The 19,896-nt window shown below is 38.0% G+C and overlaps 1 protein-coding gene across 1 annotated transcript in view; it reads right to left on the bottom strand.

Moving 5' to 3' along the window:
- The window catches only part of CAMKMT (calmodulin-lysine N-methyltransferase), a 208,227-nt gene extending 192,139 nt beyond the window's left edge, over positions 1-16,088 (bottom strand). The window contains exons 1-3 of the mRNA XM_005416193.2: positions 16,026-16,088; positions 14,506-14,672; positions 5,699-5,763 (exon numbers count right to left, since the gene is read on the bottom strand). Coding sequence (XP_005416250.2) covers positions 5,699-5,763; positions 14,506-14,672; positions 16,026-16,088 — 295 coding nt within the window. The remainder of the gene's footprint in view (positions 1-5,698; positions 5,764-14,505; positions 14,673-16,025) is intronic.
- Between the last annotated feature and the right edge of the window lie 3,808 nt (positions 16,089-19,896).

The following is a 19,896-nucleotide window of genomic DNA, read 5'->3' as shown; positions in this document are numbered from 1 at the left end:
GCTGAACTGGGCTTCTTCACCTCCCACTTCTCTAAGCTTGTGCCATGCTTGAAAGCAGAGGCACAAGGACAGATAATGTTTGGAATACATAGTAGGAAAAAAGTACTTTAGATGAAAAGGAAAATGACCACAGTTATGACTTCTCTTTTCACACACAGGTTCCTGATAAATTGAAGATTTTAGTGAGTGGGGAAAAGCTGAATATTTCAGGACAGTACTTAGACAAAATCACTGATGTTCCATCAGAGAACAACCTCATAAAAACAATTCTGGTAGCAAGAGTAATTTAAAAGGCGCCTGCTTCTCTCCATATATTTATTTTCTGCTCCATTCCATATGCCTTATGTCAGTTATGTCAACATGACTGCTTGGGATGATGCTGTAAACTGAATCATTGAAGTGAATTGGAAGAAGGAGGGATGGAGGAAACAGCTGGTTTTTCTTAACCCTGATCATGAAATGTTTTATTTAAAAGGAAGCTGCATAGTGAATAGTAAATTGTAGGTATCATAAATACAATATTTCATTCAAAACAACACGTATCGTTGCTATTCAAACATTCTTCCAGACAATTTATTTTTTGCTGAAGACTTCCAAGGGGCTCTGAGGTTCTGACATGGTAAATCATTTCAAACTGCCACACCAGAGGAATGAGAGAAGGCTCAGAGGACAATGGGTGGCAGCTTCTTCAGGTGAGAATACTGACTGAGACATGGAGAGGCAGGAAGCATATTCCAGCTGGCAGGCTTTTCACCACTGATCACCAGATGTTTACTCAAAACAATGTGGGAAACTTCCACAGCAGCACCTGAAAACAGCACTCTGCTCCCTGCCTGATTCCAGGTAACATTCCATGCAATAGAGGAGTGCCTCTGCTGCCATAAAGGATGTCATCTGCTGATTGTCCCCAGGTAACTTTATGGCATCTACCCTTCCAAGCATGATCATTCTGTAGCTGCCATCATCTCTCCATTGAGGAGTGCACATATCTGAGGCACACAGTGAGAGCTCTGAAGAAACAAATAGCTCTCAAATCCATCCTCATATACTACCAGAAAGAACATATCCCTCTTGCTTCAGTTATTTGAGAGAATGGAAGAAAGAAGAAAAGGTTCTTTGTTTTAAATAAAATTTTAAAATATTTTTCTTAAGTAAATTTTAAATGAAGTTGCATAATTACCAGTTTTAGGTAACTATCATTTAAAAATTAATATAAACTGAAAAAAAAGTGTTAAACCTAAACAGAGAAAAATAATTTGTTTCCTTCTTGATTTTTGTTTCCAAAACACCTCAATGCAAACTTGAAAGTTAAGAAAAAATATCATTCTCTTATGCTATTTTCATGAAAAATATTATATGAAGGGCAAAAATATTCTTCAGTTTAGCTAGCTTATTTATTTTGGAAACATATTTTTAAAAAATCCACAAATAACAAATTTTTCCAAAAAAACTTGTTGCAGAGACTAGAACTTCTAAATGTAAAATTAGCATAAACAAAAACAGTTCTAATAGCCAGACACTATGTTTTCATGAAATTACGTAACGTTTTCCACCAATTAAACTATTAAAATAAAAAAATCAAGAAAGGAGTATATAATCCTACTTTTCCTGGATTTCACGTAGATTACCTGGTTTCCTCTATAAACAGAGGCAACAGAATTTAAAACTATCCTGTTTACATCTATCCCAAATGCAAAGCCTAAGAGTTTACAGGATCTACTTGCCTACAGGAGCAACAATTTTGGAGTATGTTCCTGGGCAGCTCTGTAACTGTAGCACCCTCTGCTGCTCTTTTAGTTCTAAAACATATAATGGTACACTCAACCAAGTAGAAAATAAAATGAGTATCTGTTGAACATGTTGTTTCTTGAAAATAAAATTATTAACTAATGCTATGTGCAGTTTACAAAAAAAAGTTTTGCTATTACATATAGTATATTTTCAATTTTGTACTACTTGAGCATTCTGGAATAGCTTGTTTCTGTGATAACATCAGACAAAAACCTACTAGATGAACATTCAAAAATATGCTGTATTTCACTTATTAAAATTCTCCTTTACACAGCCTGTAGCTTGCTTAGACTGGGAGCAAATAGTAAAGAGGTTTCTATTTTGGCCCTTTTCATTTCACTTAATCTAAATGTTTACATAATCTGCAATGATTGCTTCTGGGATAGAGTCATAGCACTTCAGTTATAACTGCTTTCTCACACCTGGAAAGGCAAGGTAAGGAGACACTCTCAAAAGCTCATCCTTGCAGAATTTTCCTTAATTTTTGGATGATTTCTTTTGCCAGGATGAGCATGTGGTTCCAGGGGCCAGCTGATGCTATCCCATAACGCCACCACTGAACCTTCTGCCTGGGATCCATCAGTTCTTCTAAAGGACGGTCTCAGGACCAGAGATGGTGCCAGGTTGTACCCTCTCTTTAATAGATGGCATATTGTTGTCTAAAACGAACAGACTGATCCTTTCCTTCATTCCAGTCCTGTTTTCCCTGCCTCCTGTTTATGCGTAGAATTAAAGCTGAAGGAAGTACATTTGGCACTGCATCCTGTCAGTGTGGACAATTCATTTAGAGTTTTCATGTGGAAACCACTCTCCCACAAAGGATGAGCAGAGAGAAAAAAACTTCCACATTTTTCTGAGAAAGTGAAAACCCATTGCAACTTGTAATGTGGATTTTCATTCACAATGTCCATCCTACAGTGCAAATGCATCTTCAGAAATCTTTTAAAAACAGACAGAATACAAGTGTAGGTATACAAATACAAAGTTTGAACAAGCCATTGTGCAGAGGCAATTTTCAAAGTTAACAATTGGGACCCTGCAAGACACCACTGACAGCTACTGCAGCTGGCTCCCCTTTTATGCAGAAGTCTTTCTGGTGTAAGGCAGCATTTTTGGAAGCAATCACAACTACTCCTCAAAAGCTGCTTATTGATATTTTATATAATGCTGCCAGCTAGTGGCACATCTTGTACTGAGTTGATACCTACTGGGAGTATGGAGACAGTGGTATTAACTGGAGTCTGCTCTACCACTTCTCTTTTGATGGTATACAGTGATGTGGCTGTCAAACACCATAAGCACAGAGATCAGCATGGCAAACAGAAAGACCATAGAAACAGTCCCTGAAAGAGCTTGTTTTAACAGAAAGTACTCACTAGAAGAAACAAAAAAAATTCCCCCCAAACTACAAAAACCATGTTATTTGAAATGAATGATTATGTTTAAAAACAAAATGAATTTTTTACAAAAGCTAATCTGTTTCATACAAAATTATTCCGTATTCTACTAACTTCTAGAAAAAAACATTAATCTTGCTGATAAATACACAGTATAGCAATCAAAACAAAGACCCAGAACACTAAAACATTTCCTGTTTTGTGCTAAGTCAGTCCAAGCCATTAAACCTTAAACTTCATTTAAGTGAAGTTTAGTGGCCAGTAAATAAAGGCTAGCTATGCAGTGTGCCCCAAAAGAACAATGAAGTCTGTAATTATTCAGTGCATCCCCCTCACAGAGCACACTGCTGTGATAGCACACTGAGTTCTGGCTAGCTCCATTAGTATTAAATATTAGGAGAAATAATCTGATGCTGTCAAAGACCATTCAGAAATATCTGCGATTTTTTTGAGTACACTATGATTTGACAATAAAAAGTTCTTGTAGAACACTACAGAAATTATAAAAAACAGTCAACCTAATTTTAGAAAGACAACAGTACATACCTCTGGGGGTAAAAGGAGGCAACACAACACCCTCATAATTTCCACAGTGGGTTAACATAAAGAGAGTCAAGAAATACACAGGAAAATATCAAAGAAAGACATAATTTGAATTAAGGGATAATGGGAGCACACAGAAATTCCATCAGTTATGACTCAAACAGAGCAGCTCACTGAACACATGACTGGGAGAACTTCACTATGATGGTGTGGCAGGCACATAGTTATTCTGGCTTGGATACTGACAACATCTATTCCATACAGGTGATAGCAAAAAAGTGTGATTATTACACTCCAAGCCAGAAGATAATAATTTTACAGTTATGCAAATAGAGTGTAATCTAGAGTGCATAGTAAAACAGGAATAAATCAGTAATATGTAGATCCATACAGACAGACACTTTCAGACAAAGACATTTAAAAATAGGGAAGCAGTGAATCTGTAAATGACTTGGCAAACGCTGTATATAATAGCACGGCATGAACCCTCAAAGCAATTCAGATTCCAAAAGGACAAATGTGAATCTTTGTATAAGCAGAGAAACAGTGAGAACCACAAATGTCATATTACTCCTGTGTTAGCACTGGTGGTGCGCCTATTAGAGTGTAAGTCTTGTTCTACCATCTGCAAGCAATAAAAAAGTAACTGAAATTCTCGAAGAAGAGCTGACAACACATCCATCAATAGGAAAGTATACAAGAACTTTAGCAGAATAAATTCTTTGTGTTAACAAGGAAATCTGTGTAGATTGAGCACAAACTCAGTACCCACACAAAGAACAAGAAATCGTGTTACCATATTACAATGTCTTGATTCATTACCTGAAGCACATTTAGACACACACACAGGAAGTATTTTCTCTGCTGTTCAAAAGAAATGCTTAAGTTGTTATATAATGAACTAATGTTTATTGAAACATAGCTTTGGAAGTCTAAGACTGGACATCTGAGATAAAACATATATATCAAAACAGTTCTATATCATTGGCTTGATAAGGAGGGTGAAATATGTGTATATTTCTTGAATATCTGGCAAACTTTACCAACTTTATTCTATCGGTTTTCTTCCTTGAAAACAAACCAGCCAGAAAGATAAGGCAGAATGACCAAACAACAATTACATGTGTATCTCTAAATGTTAATTATATAATAGTAATTACTCATTACATCAAAAATGTTTCAATGTTGGCTCAGCTTTGTTTCCACCACCTACCACAATTTGATAATTCAAGCCCATTAATAGCATAGATAATTTTATTAATAAGTATACTGAAGCAGAGCCATACTGGGTCAGACACTGATGGCCCACTTAGAGCTCATCTTGCCTCAGGTTAATGCAGCCAGTAACTGATGCTTAGACAAGAGTGAAAGATCAGGACAAACATATCATCCCACCACCCCATTAATTCTCCTAACACCCAGCACTTCCTAAGACATAAGTGATGTCTGTATATTTAATAGTCACAGTAAATTTTTCTTGCACAATTTTTTCTCCTTTTTGGAATTTATTTCATGTCTTAGGATCCAAAACATTCTGTAGGGAGGAATTTCACAACTTGACTGAGTGCTTTCTTTTGTTTCTCTGGTTCAAGTTTGTTCTCTCCAAGGTAGAAGTACCCCTGATTTCTTCCCATGTTCCTGCACTGCTGTTCCTCACACAGCCAGTGCTGGCCCCTGGCCAACACAAATCAATGGGCTAAATAATGTTTTATTCACTCCAGTCCAGTTGCTCTAATGTTCCCACCATAGCCACAACCAAAAATAACCTGCACTGGGAGAACTTAAGGGTGTATCCAACACAAACAATGGTGCTACATAAAACTGTAATGCTATGGTAACCCTGACCACAGTAATGGAGTTTCCCAGCTAAATTAAATGGTCATTGAGGGGTCATACAGAAATGTTTTATATTGGTGCAGTTAGACTTTTATCAACATAGTACTGTACTTAAATAAACAGTGACTTACACACATTCCCCGTGTTGTCAAAACTTGTAAGAACATCTTTAACATTTAGGAGGCCATTGTGAAATCTGGAAGAAAATAAAAAAAGCAACTTTACTAATACATAAACCATCAAAAAAACCCCATCTTCAAAAAAGAGATTTACTGTATGCATTCACTTCTCACCACCCCCTTTCACAGTGAAGCAGCAAATAGCTACTACTGTAGCCACCAGGGGGAAAACAAGGGGACGATCACCAGTCTTCAAAGTCCCAGCACTGAAATCCATGAATCAGGAGGATTGTGTTTCTCAGAAACTACTATCAGGAGGAAAACATTACCAAGGAGCATCAATTTTTATTTAGTTGTGGAAGTCGCATAGAGGAAAGGAGGAACTTTGGTAAATCAATTTCTTTGAAAGGGAAAATCCATAAAAGTATTTTTGAACAGCAGCTGTATGCACATTCCTATTTTCTCCCACAAAATCAAGAACACTTAATTAAGTTAATGCTAATTAATGTGTTCAGTGAAATGCAATTTTTTTTGGTTTTACATTTGCATAACCCATGTGAAATAAGCATTCGAAAGTGGGGATAATAAATTAATTACCTAAATTTCATACACCAAGTGCAAATTTTAGAATGCAATGAGCAAAACACTGACAGCAGCAGAAAGAATAAGCACCAAAACTGAATAAAAATTTACCTAACATTTGCCTTCAAATATGCAGTCATATACGCATAAAAAAGCATCTAATCTTGTTTTTAAATATTCCAAACTAATCTAAGCCCAAAATGAACAAAATATTAGTCTCACACTTTACAACAATCCGATCACACAGCTGTTTCACAAATGCATTAAAGAAAATCTAGAAGGAATTCAGCAAGGCAGCAAAATATGAAAATATAGGGTTTTAATAATGTTTCAAATATAGCTTCTAAGGCTGTTTGGGAACACATTAATTTGAAATACTAAAAAAATGCAATAAATCCCAGAATTTTAGCACCTACAAAATTAGTTCTCATTCTCTCAGCTGTTCTTTCCTGAAGAAAGACTGCTGTAAGAATGGGGAAGGAAAAATCAATCATTTTGCAAACATGAAATTGCATAATTATTGTGAAAAACCCACTATTTATAGCTTCTGATAAGCATAAGCATTAAATAAAGAAATATTAACAAGTTAAATTTTGAGAAGAACCAAACAGCAACTAGACTAATTCTTAAAAATGGAAATCAAATTAATAAACTGAACTAAGCTTATCAGAAGCCACAAAGAAATATATGAGAGATGTTAGAAAATATTCAACTGGACATGACTGCTCTTCTCCCAGGTACACAAAACCAAACCAAAATTACATGCCTTCTCTGCAGAGGAAGTCTACAAGAACGCTGATGGATCATATGGATTTTTAATGTACTTCTTTTTTGCAAGTTTGTTTTCCATCAAATTGGACAGCCAATGCAACAGAGCTGGTGCAAGGCAAGTAACAAGAAAGGAGATAGGTTTGGTAGTTCTGCCAGCCACAGAGCTGCCCTTTAAACTCTCCCCTGCTGACTCCTGAGAACCCTATAAACTCTGTAACTCTGCATATGTCTGGGGCTGTTGGGGGCTCTCACAAAACTGTGAATGTCTCATCTCTAAATGAATCCAAATGGAGGGTGGGAGATGCTGAGGAAGTAAAGAAATATTTTAATCTCTGTTGGCACGCAGGGTAGTCTTGGGATAACATGTTTTGGTTTCTTTTTTTCCCCCCTCAATTTCTTTATGTACATAGTTCATATCTAAAGGAGATTTATCATGTAACTCCCCAAGTGAAACAAACAAAGGTAAGGATAAAAATTTAGTAGTCTAGTACCAGTAGTTAACAGAATGAAGAAAGAAAAACAGAAGTAGGTGAAGTGTCCTGGTCTAGAAAAGAATACAATTTATATAGTTAACGGTCAAAAGGTAGGGAAACACAAAAAGGAGAAATTATAAAACCACAGAACTAGCCAAAACTGCTTAAAATTTGTGGAATCCAAAAACTGAGGAATTGAGCATAATCTCCTACTGCAGACAAGTTTTAGGACTGAGGAAAGCAACATGCCAATAGCTGATCCATTTGTGAAAGGGAGAACTCAGAAAAATGCACTTCCAAACGGCAACAGCCATGTTTCTCCATTTGGAGATCTGCACTTGTGGAGCCTGCAGACAAACTCTGCACCAGGTATTCCCCAACTCTGCCATCATAGGCCTTACTACAGACTTAAAGTCACATGCACCTGTAAACACAGGTGTTCTCTGACCCCAAATTCTGCCATAAATAGTGTGCTACTCAGTCCTGCACCTAAAAACCAGAGCCTGTAGTTCGGGATCCACTGTCCTGCACACACATCCTCAGCAGTTCTGTAACAGCTGCTGCTTCACTGTCCCATCCCATCAGCTGCTCCTCCATCAGCAAAGCCAGAGAAAACTGCCAAGATACAGCACATCTTGTTTCCATGAGTGCCTGTCACCATCACAGCTTTCCACAGTGCAGCTGGCAGAGTCTTATGTGTCATGTGCACTGAATAATCAAAGTCAAGGAAAGGAATCACAGAAGCTTGGGATTAAACCCCAACCCTTAAATTCCCATAAATTTCCACAAGTATCTCAAAATACAGAAGAACATTAGTATTCAGTGCTTTAGAACATATCACGGATGTCATACAGTTCAAATAAGTTCAAAGCTCTGATTGCTGAGATCAACAAAGTACTTCAAAGAAGCACAGGTAAGCATCATGGAAAAAGTGAATTTCAGGCTGGCATGATTAATCTGATTCACAGTGTTCTTATTATAAGTCTCCAAGGAACAACAGGCAAAAATTTCTATGGCTGAGGCAGTGAGTAATAGAAGACAAATCTATGAACAATAAACTAATTCAACTCATGTTTCTCCTGAGACAAAGCAAAGCAGAATTCCTTACTCTGAACTACAAATAAATCAACTTTGGATGAAGTCAGAGAGAGTGAGATCAACCTTTAAATATACTAATGTTCCTTCCTCTCCAATTCAGGCAACACAAGTGGCAGACTTTTCCATGTATTTAAAAATAGCTATGGATAGTACAAAAAAAAAAACAACCCTTCAGTAGGTCCCTATTAAGGCTTGCTTTTCATCAACCATAATGAAACAAAAGTAAGTTCCTTCTTTCCTTTTATATTATTCTTAAACTGAGTGATGAAAAATAACAGAAGTAATTATGTGCCTATATTAACTTTAAAAACCTACAAAATCTAAGATAGAATACATTTCTACATAATATTGAAAAGGGAAAAAGAACCAAACCCATCACCATAAACTATTAACCTATGTACAAATTAAAAGTATATTTGTGAAAAATAAAAGATGGAATAACGGTAAAAAATTACTGTTAAGGGTACTTCACAAAAAAGCTTGTTGTATATCACTATCAATTATCACTGTGGCCCACTAAGAACCTGAGTTATCTGCAAACTTTGCTACCTATCAGATGCTCTTTCTGCACCAGAGTATAGCAAAAATAAGTTAACTCTTCTTTCACTCCAGTTCTAGATCCCAGCTTAATGCGGCAAGAAACTGAAACAAAGGTTCTTTGACTACAATTATTTTTTTTTACACACATCTTGGGCAATATGATGGAGCAGCCATCACTTGATCACTGAATAAAAGAAGTACATTGCCAAATCACTTTTCATCTCTTTCCTCCATTTCCAGCTCCTGGGGCCAACCCTTTATGCTGCTAAATTCACATTGCCTCTTAGCATGCAATACATGGAAGAAAGCAAGTTTGTCATATCCACATAAACTGTCCATAAGAAGTAGGCAATATTCACTGAAATTTGTTTCCCTTCACTTTTTTAATCTCTACCCCTAAAATGAAAAACCTTTAAAATTTAAAATATTACTAGGAGAAATATCCAAGAGGAACAGCCAATGGAAGTCCTGCACCATCTTCTAACACAGCTTGCCACAGACAAGTGGTATCTCTGCATGCCCCTCATTTCTAAACCACAGGTCTAGAATCATCTAATAGTTTCTGTCATATTTTTATCTGCAGGTTCATTCATATTCAGAACAAAAGGCATGACAACTTGCAAAGTACACTAAACACCTTTTACAAAGATTTAACCCTTCCTGTAACCTGCTGACATTGTTCCTTTCAGTTCTGTACTTTAGTATTTGAAACAGCAAATGACTGATCAATGGAAAATATTTTACCACAGAAATAACTTATTTCTGCACTGTTTTCTTAAAATGAGCCTACAATTTAAAAGCAAATCCATATCCTGAAATAGAAAACTTGAAGATATTGATTGCTCCTTTTTTTAACTCAAATAAAAGAACAATTTTCCTATCTAAAAGGCAGGCACCATCTCCACAGTGAGACACTGCATCTTGATGATCACTTCATTGCTACAACTATTCATACAAAATTCAAATTTAAAAGCACATTCCTGATGAAGAATAGAAGGATTTAGAAAGGCAGTATTAAATAAATATTTTTAATTGTTCTATTTACTTACTATATATCTTCCTATCCAGAAGAAAACACATATTCAGCACATGCATAATTTTTAACAGCAAAGTGAAGTACTGCCACAGTTAAGAACAACTTGAAAAAAGCCAACAAACACACCTGAAAGTTCTGTAAATAAAACCACAGGGGAGATATGGAGACAGTGGTGCTGTCTGTCCAGCTGGAGCGCTTGTTGCTCCCCCTGGGGATGGACGAGGAGCCAAGCGAGAGCTGATGGGTCAGGACTGAAGGGAGGGCAGGGACCGGTGACATTATAGTGGGGGTTTGCTACAGGGGCACCAACAGATGAAACCCTCTACAGACAGGCAGAGAAGCAGCCTTGCATTCACAAGCCCTGGTCTCCATGGGGACCTTCCACCACCCCCATAGCTGTTGGAGGGACAACACACCAGGGCATAAAAATTCCAGGAGGTTCCTGAAATGCTTGTCTGTTCAAGAGGAGCTGACAAAGAGAAGTGCTATGCTGAACCTTGTTCTTTCCAACAAGGAGGGGCTGATGGGAAATGTGAATCTCCAAGGAAGCCTTGGCAGCCAGGACCATGAAATGGTGGAGTTTGAGATCCTTAGGGCAGTGAGAAGGGCGCACAACAAGCTTGCTACCCTGGACTTCTGGAGAGCAGACTTTGGCCTCTTCAGGGATCTCTTTGGTAGAATACCATAGGATAAAGACCTGGAGAGAAGAAGGGCCCAAGAAAGCTGGCTAATATCCAAGGATCATGCATCCTGAACAAGAGGAAGTCGGACAAGAAAGCCAGGAGGCCAGTGTGGATGAACAAGATGCTCCTGGACAAATTCAAACACCAAAAAAGAAACCTACAGAGAGTGAAAGCAAAGTCAAGTAGCATGTGAGAAATACATAGAAATTGTCTGAGCATTCAGGGTTCAGGTCAGGAAAGATAAAGCTCAATTAACATCATCAAGACAAGGATGCAGTGTGTAGGAACATCAAATAAAATACAAATCCAGATGAGACTACACTAAGCAAATGAGGTTTTGGATTGTAACAAAAGTGATTACATTTTGACACACCTTTCAAAGCTAACAAAATCCCACACTAACCAGACACTCCTTTTGATACCCCAGAGCTACTGTGAAGCACCTTAGTACCTAAACAAACCTCAAGAACACATTCCACCATGTATTATGAATTTACATTTCATTAAGCACACTGGACATCACTGTTTCACCAGAAGAGTTATGGAGATTTTTTAAATGAGTCAATGATATTTCACTTCAAGGATCTAGTCAAAACAGCACTTAAATTCAGCTTAAATTTTTCAAGCTGAAAATTGCCTTATACTGGGACTTCCGGCTTTCTGCTTTGGAAGATTTGTTATTAAGAATAATGCAAAAAAATACAAACCAGTGACAGAAAAACATGGTATAAGCTCTTCTTTCTGAGATGTGGATGCAGCCTGAGTTTAGTTAGAGAAACAGCAAAACCAACAAAATTCAGAAAAGCACACACATGACTGGTAGTTCCTACAAAAGCTTCTATTTTCCTGACAAACTGGTCCCAAGCCCCTCTAGAGCAGTAATTCCAGCTAGGTCATAGCATATCTGAATATACAATTTTATCAGTTTTGACAGCCCTTGAACTGATACAGCTTGACCTTTATACTCTTTGCCAAAAGCCACTAACAACCTTATGAACTTTCTTAAGTATTTAGTCTCGTCAAGATATTAGCTGACAACCCTTTTAACATTGAACATATGCAATGAGCTTTTCCCAAAAGATATTAATGCATAAGGAAAACAAATGTAGATGAAATTCCAAAGCACTTTTGTCAAGATTTTAGAGAGGCCATAGCAACATTTTTTTTCCCTGACAAAAAGATATAAAAAGGTTTTCCTATTCAAGCATGCTGTTCCGCATTTACCTGACTGAAGTTATTGTTAATATTATGCTCTTGTTAACTTGCTAAATTGTTTCTGTGGTTAAATATTATTATAAATAAAATTTTGCCAGTGGACAGAGAAAAACCAGGGGAAGACTGTCAGACATACAGAGAATGCTTAAGTTTCCAACATATAATCAGTTTCCAAAGATCCAGGAATGCTTACTCCAAGAATTTTTATCTTTTAGACATGTAAGTTTAAGCAAGAAGAACTGTTGCTTTGTTATGTATGTCAAACTGTTAGGCTGATCCCCTAAATTAATGCTTTTGCAAAAACGGGGAAGAAACTCTATTTAACACTGACTCATGGTAAAGTCAATTTTGTTGCAGTCTATTTATACCTTGTTCCTAGCAAAACCCACAGTATTTTCCCTTCCCTTCTTCACCTCCTGCAATATTCTGAAATAGTAAGTACACGCTATGTATTGTCACTGCTTCTGTGTGGAGAAGACATTTTAATATAGAAGTGTGTAAGACTAATCAAGTTCTGATCATCATTATTTCTAAAACGAACAGTGATTACTATTTTTAGAGGTCACTGAAAATCTTTTGGAAAGGAAGAAATGCAGGGAAGATATAAAATAAAAATCCCCATCAGAAGACAATGTCCATATTGTCCTTAATATTCAGTTTTGGAAATGTGATGTGACCCTGCTCCAGTACAGAACCTATACATTTCCACTGAACAAGATTAGAGAAACACAATAAAATAACACATAAATAAACGTTCTTGTTCAAAGTCTATAGTTGAGCTGCGTTCTATTATCAATGAAACTACTATTAGGCAAATAATACCAAATAAAATGATGGCATAGAAAGTGGTGGAAACAGAAGCACACAAATGCTGGAGCAGGATCAGTCTGACATTCCCTTGGCTTCTGTACTGCCAGTACAGGTGAACCTTAGCTCATCTCCTACCTTAAAACTCCAGAACACGCAAATCAAGTGACAGCAAGTGTTGCAAGCCATGACAGTGAACTAAAAGAGTTCAGGGCTGCATTGTAAGGGACTGCAGCCTTGTTCAGCCCAAATTCTACCTAAAAACCTTGTGCTTCCTATCCCCAGTGTGCCTCTGAGGACCTAGAAACAAGGAATAGGGACACTGCACAAAGGCATTATGTAGATTGGCAGTGTTTGAGCTGGTCCACAGCATTCACTGGTAGTTTACAGGAAAAGTCTATACATGGAAAAACACTGCACCTACTTCTACTACAAACAGCAGTTTTCCAGTGGAAAAGTTTCCTTTTGAGCCCTTTCAACACCACTGAGTGGAAGCCTGGGAAATGGAAAATTAGGACTTTATAAAGCTCTAAAGAATTTCGTTCTTGACTTTACACCCAGATGCTAACTTAAAATGATCTGCCTGTAGTGTTGTGGGGTTCCTTTAGTTTGGTTTGCTTTTTTCTCATTGGTTCATCTTAAAATCTTGCAAAAATGCTGCAGTTTAATGATGGTCACTTTTTTGTGTTAGATCTTAATTCCTAAGCTTCACTTTAAATTAAAGTCTCAGGTAAACAAAAATGCACTTCTTGATTTGGGCTCTCCAGAGCACCTTCCACTGTGTAGACAATACGAAATCCTTCACCTTCAGAGATCTAATTAGATGCTGCAGAACAAGTATCAATTCAGGGATTCTTAAGTTACTGTTGCAAACTTCCTGAGGGAAACAAAGTAAGGTAGATACAAAACTGAACGGGGAAAAGAAGACCAAAGCAACAGAAAAGAAGAACAGAAACAAAACCCCACAAACATAGTAGTGGATGAGAGTTATAAACAAAGCTACTGAGAATTCACTGAAATTCCTCCAGAGGGTTTTTTGGAGGGGAAGTAAGCTTTCTGTTGCTCTGTTTGGGTGTGCGTGGACTTTCTAATTGTCAATTTCTTTAATAAAAATGACCTGCCCTAATACAGGATTACTTCATTAAGTATGTATTATTTTGTAGGAATTTGGCTGCCAAATTATCATTGAGTTTTTAAAAAAGCACTAAGAAGAAAACTGAATAAAATTACCAAAAACCTTTTAGAACATTATTAATAACATCATGTCATAAAAAATTTTAAGACCATAAATAACTGTGTTCAAGTTTTTTTATATCCCATGTATAGCTGAAGAATGTCAAAACAGAAAGCTGTTAAAATATAAAATACATGCTCATATTTGCATTCTGTTTCAGCTACAAGCATCAGTATTTTCAGTCAAGCTCTGCCACTTCAGTGAAATGTACCAGAAAGAAGAGTCAGACAAGCTGCTTACTGTAACAAACAACTAAAAATAACATTTACCAGTTTATTTGTAAACTATGCCCTAGTTACACAAAACAGTGGAAGAATGACTAATGAGTTTTATACTTGAAGCCCATTCAAGATCTTACTTAAAATTTAAATTGTGGTTACCTTAAGGAGACACTGTACTTGGGATAAAAGATGCTTCTATACTGAACCCAGGTCCCAGTTTCCTCTTCTGTGTTCTGGTCTTCTATTGAAAAGAGATTGAATGATGCAAACCTTCTGACAGACACTTGTTGGAGATGCACATCTTTCAAGTGCTTTTTCCTCAGAACCTTTGAAATGAAGAACAAATTAAGCATTAACAATAAAACAAGAAAACAAGAAAAGAACCCATGCCTTTTTGAGTGAAGAGGGAAACCATAATGGATATGCTATCAGCTAGTAGTTATGAGTAACAAAGTAAGCCAAGCCTGAACAAAATACAGTGGTATTGATGGTAGGAGTCAAGAGAAGGAGTTATGAACTACGTCTCAGTAACTAAAGCAAAGTTACTGTGTTCAGAAGTTCACAAAGTTGCTTTTTTAACTTAAGCTCCAGCAAACCCATGCAAAAATTAGAGGGCCAAACTGGGTTCTTCCCATCCTCTCATTTTACCAAGTCTCACAGCCCAAGCAGTGCTCTCCCCAAGCAATTTCTGTGCCATTCACTGTCCCTATAGACGAGGAAAAAGGCCAACAACAAAGGTATCTTTTGTAGAATTAAAAGGACAAACCCAAAACATGATCTTCAGGCACCAGAGTGCTGTGTGCTCCCCTGACAGATTCTTTCCTAGCCAAGAAGTCTTCTGCTGCACATTTGCAGAGATGCTGCCAAAGTTCTCTAAGTTGAGAAAATTACTTCCTATCCCAGGCCCCAGACTTTCAGACACCACAACTCTATATTCCCCAACCAGGCCCCCATAAGGGGACTGACACATGAGACTTCAGGTGAGCCCCAAAAGACTCTGAGAGCACCAAGTTCAGTGCTAAGAGACTGAAGAATTCAAGGCAGCGACAGAGACACAATGCCATCTGCATTTCTTAAATGATTAAAACACTTGTTCAGGAAAGTGAAAACGTGGGCTCTCTGTCCTGACTAGTCTGCTGCACTCAGCCATCTTCAGGGAGTGAGGTATCAACCCCTCTGTGCAGGAGAACGCAGCACTCAGCTGCTTGAGCTGTGCCATTGCTCAGAAGACAGCCAGCATTTCCCTGCCAGACAAAAAGATTTATTTCTAAGGGCAGTGATGTGGAAAGAAAGGTGTCCTAGATTTAACTTCTTTCTCCTAACATTGGAGAGAATACATAAATAATTGTGATTGCATTTTTAAAATTAAGGTGCATATGCAGTCCCCAGTGATGGATTTAAAACAAAAAACAAAAAAAAAGAAAAAAAAAAACAAAAACAAAAACAAACAAACCAACCAAAAAAGAGCAGAAAATAAACTCATGCCTATAAATTGATAGGGGTGCAAGGAAGAGCTCCATTGAGTAGGACAGCACTGCAATTTACAAGTTTTTGTCACCTAGAGATAAGTCAAATGAGAAACAGCTCTCCAGAATTATGAAACTTGAAATAGAAGCTTTGCATACAGGATGTGTACCAAAAAAAAAAATAGAGTCAGTGATGTTTTTGCTGTACCCTACCTGTGTTAACATGCTTGAACTAAAAATGCACTCACAATCAAATGTCTTACAGTTTGAGGCCATGACCTGTTATTTTGCAGGATATTTGGAAGTACTACATATGTGAGCAGAGCGATTGTATTTGCTACACTTTTGGTACTTAACAGCGAGTCTGAGACATCAGGCTTACTGCTTTTGAAGCTATTTTCATTGGCAGGTCTCATCATATGAGAGGCACAGGCATTTTCCATGAAGTATTAAATATGTCTGGATGCTGTCCACACTACTTTGTAACATGTGAGAAAAATACACACATGAATGAAAAATGCAAAAATATCAAAGCAGAAAATTCAAAGACCAGCAAAATTAAGACCTTCATGTAATAGCTGTGTGCCTGAAAACAAAATGGACTATCTTGACAACTAAAGAAAACCAGCAAGACCTAATTTTCAGAAAAGTGTGCTGTTTGGGGACTTATTTAAAGCAATAGCAATTACTATTAGTAAAGCCATTACTAACAGGAAAAAAAACCACAGTGGCAACAACACTTTTCTATTTTCAGTTTTTGTTGTACGAGACATCTTATAGCCACCCTGTAAAATTAATTCTCTGGGTTAGCAGAAAATCTCATGAGCATTTGAATACTCAAAAGAACATTTCTCCCACAGCCTGAAACAAAAGTCAAGTGGTCTAACATCTGAAAATTACAACAGCAGGTCAAATATTTTAAAACCCTACCTATAACTGAGAAAATAGCACAAATGGAGAATATGTTACATCATTTATATCTAACTCTGTATTTTTTACATTTGGATCAAAGGGGGGCTTTTCTCAAGTCTATTCCTAAAAGGACCACAGTTGCGTTAAATAGGGTACAAAGATAAATTGCTGCTGATTCAGAATAACTGATAAAAACTTAACTCATCATCAAACAGTCTCTGTTCTACAAAGATTCTGGTAAAATATTACCACAGATCTCAATTTCAACACCCTTGGTATTTAATCACAGTATTAGTACCATGTTTAGGACTTCCTATAAAACCTAAAACTGGTTGATATCTCTTAAAAAAAAACCCTCCCCAAAAAAAGAATCTCCCACGAACAATATGGAGAAAGGCAGTCACCTGAAATTCCTGTACTTGTATATCCTTGTGTTAGGCCCAGTTGCACTAAGAGCCAGATTCAGTAACAGCTTACAGTCTACAGTTCTGGGGCAGTTCCCTGGCAGTGACTGCAACACGGTATTTTGTACATGCAAGAAAGTTTCTACACAATCAGCTACAACATAACCTGTAACTGCACTCTGAATATCATCCATAGGACTATAGTATTTATTTTTACAAAAAATTTATTTACCAAATTGTTTTATCCAATTGTAAATAATTTACAAACTCAACACTAACAAAAACATGGAAAAAAGATCTGAAGCGCAGGCACCCTTCACAGAGAGAAGAGCAGGAAGAGATGAAAATTTGTTTTAGAAGTGCTTCTCTTCAGGAAAAAAAGTGTCACTGACTTGTCCTCACTTTAGCTTTTATTTTTCAATTCTGGAAGTTTAAGTACATTAGCAGCTGCCAACATAGCCTCAGGCATGTGGTGTGGCTCTTGGGGATAGCCCTGTGCAGGGCCAGGAACTGAACTTGATGATCCTTGTGCCTCTTTTCCTGCTCAGCATAATCTGTGATTCTAAGACTTGTGTGAGAAGAGCAAGAGGAAGGTAACAGGCAGGATAAACAAAAAAAGGTTACAGATTCCATGAAACTTTCTCTAGGGAGCAAATTTACATATAGGGAGGAACCTAAAGCGTGCCTATTGCTCTAACTTCCCTGCTGAAAACTGACTGGATAATGCCTTAAGCCACAGAGACTGGCAGAGCTCAAAACACAGCCTGAGAGAACTTATCCAGTCATTTACAAATGCACAGTAAATGGGTAACTTCCCTCAGCATTTTTTTAAATGCAAAAAAATATTTTTCTTGATTCTGACAGACTAAGTTTAAAAATATTGTCAAACTTCAAACTCAGTACATACATAAAACATTTCATTGATAAAGAGCACACAGGTAATTATGCAAACCCCTGGTTCTTTATGCTAGCTTCATAGGATACCTCATAAAAGGGCTTTTTTTTCTTAATTAAATCAGCGAGCATGCACTCAAGCATCCTTACCATAGTAAATCAATTTGTGTGTGCATTGAATGAAAGCAAATTCAAGATATAAACACACCACAGAACTGATTTCACGTAAGGTGTTATTATAAGCAGTATGAAAAGTGCTTTTAAAAGCACTGTAAGAAACACTTTGACAGTGCTCCATTAAAAATGGATTTAAAGGGAGGTTGATACCTTCTTCCAATCCATAGATAGATCTGAGCACCACTGTAGCAAAGAGCACAGAACTGATTTTTACTTCAGATGTACCAGTAAGATTAAATTGATCCTTGCTTATTGTACCATATAAAAATCATCAGAAAAGCTAAAGAACATGGAAAAACCAAGAGAATCTGCAGAGGTAAAGGTCACAGATACATGTAGTTTGAGAAAAAAAGAGAAGCCTTCTCCCCAAATACCTACATGCACTCTTCCACAACCCCACTCTACTGTTATGAAAAGCTCCTTATGATTTTAAGAGACAGGAATATGCCAAAGGCAGTATATATGTTGAGAAGAAATAACAGCTAGTACAGCTACAGAGTGCAGCTTACATAGGCTGCTAGAACAGAGACCTACAAAGACAAACCTGATACTCCTACCAGTAACTTCGACATTTCCTGCTTTGGAGTATAATAAAACAGAAGTTGGTCCTGTTGAACAGGACTGGCAAATTTTGAAACCAAAAGCACACACAAAGTGCAATATTGATGTCCCCAGGCCTCCCACCGTGACCCAGCTGTGGGCAGGTGCCCCTTCCAACCCAGCTGCCACCACTGACCCAGTGTCACCCCTCCACCCTCTCAGGGACAGCTGTCCATAGGCAGCTCCAGATGTCCTCTGCACAGAAAGAAACACTCAAGTGAGGGCTGTAAATTTCACATCCCTTAATATAAACAGCCAATGAAACACACTAGACTTTTTAAGCCTTTATGCCTACACTCATCTGCAGAGGAATCCTTTCCAACCTTGCACTGCTCTGAAAGGGTCTAAAACCCTTTCAGTGTGGAGGGCTGCAGCTGAGGAGCTGCTGTTTACCACAGCACAGGTGTCACCACTTGCTCCTTCTTCCTCCTCACCTTCCTCCAGGCACAGCACCTCAGCAAATGCAGTTTTCACTGCCAGGTGAGCAGGGTCTTGCCCCAGCTCCCACCAAAGGCAGTCTGGGGGGAGGGAGCAAGGACAACCAGCCCCAGTGGCATCGAAGGAAGGTGTAAAACCATGGCCTGAAAATCCCAAGGTGCCCTCGGGCAGTGGGGGTGCCAGTGGGATGCTGGTCCTCCTCCCTTAACACAGGCCATGGACACTTTTGGGGATCTACTGAAGGCACACTTCAGAATCATAAAATCACAGAACAAGCTGAGTTGGAAGGGACCCATCAGGACCATAGAGCCCAACTCCTGGCCCGGCACAGGACACTGCAAGAGTCACACTGTCTGCCTGAGAGCACTGTCCAAACACTTCGACTCTATCAGGCTTGAACTCTTGTCAGGCTTGCCTGACACCACTTCCCTGGGGAGCCTGTTCCAGCGCCCAGCCATCCTCTGGGTGAAAAACCTTTTTCCAACATCCCACCTAAACCTCCCTTGCACAACTTCATGCCATTCCCTTAAGTCCTGTCACCGGGCACGAGAGTGATCAGTGCCTGCCCCTCCGCTTCCCCTCTCTTTAGAGAGGGTTGGGTGCATATATATATGTACATCTTTTTATTATCATATTTTCCAGGGAGAGTGCTGCAAGCC

The sequence above is a fragment of the Geospiza fortis genome, unplaced genomic scaffold (assembly GCF_000277835.1).
Source record: "Geospiza fortis unplaced genomic scaffold, GeoFor_1.0 scaffold41, whole genome shotgun sequence".
Taxonomy (NCBI): Eukaryota; Metazoa; Chordata; class Aves; order Passeriformes; family Thraupidae; genus Geospiza; species Geospiza fortis.
Note: the sequence above shows the minus strand (reverse complement) of the source record. Positions and strands in the feature narration are given on the sequence as shown.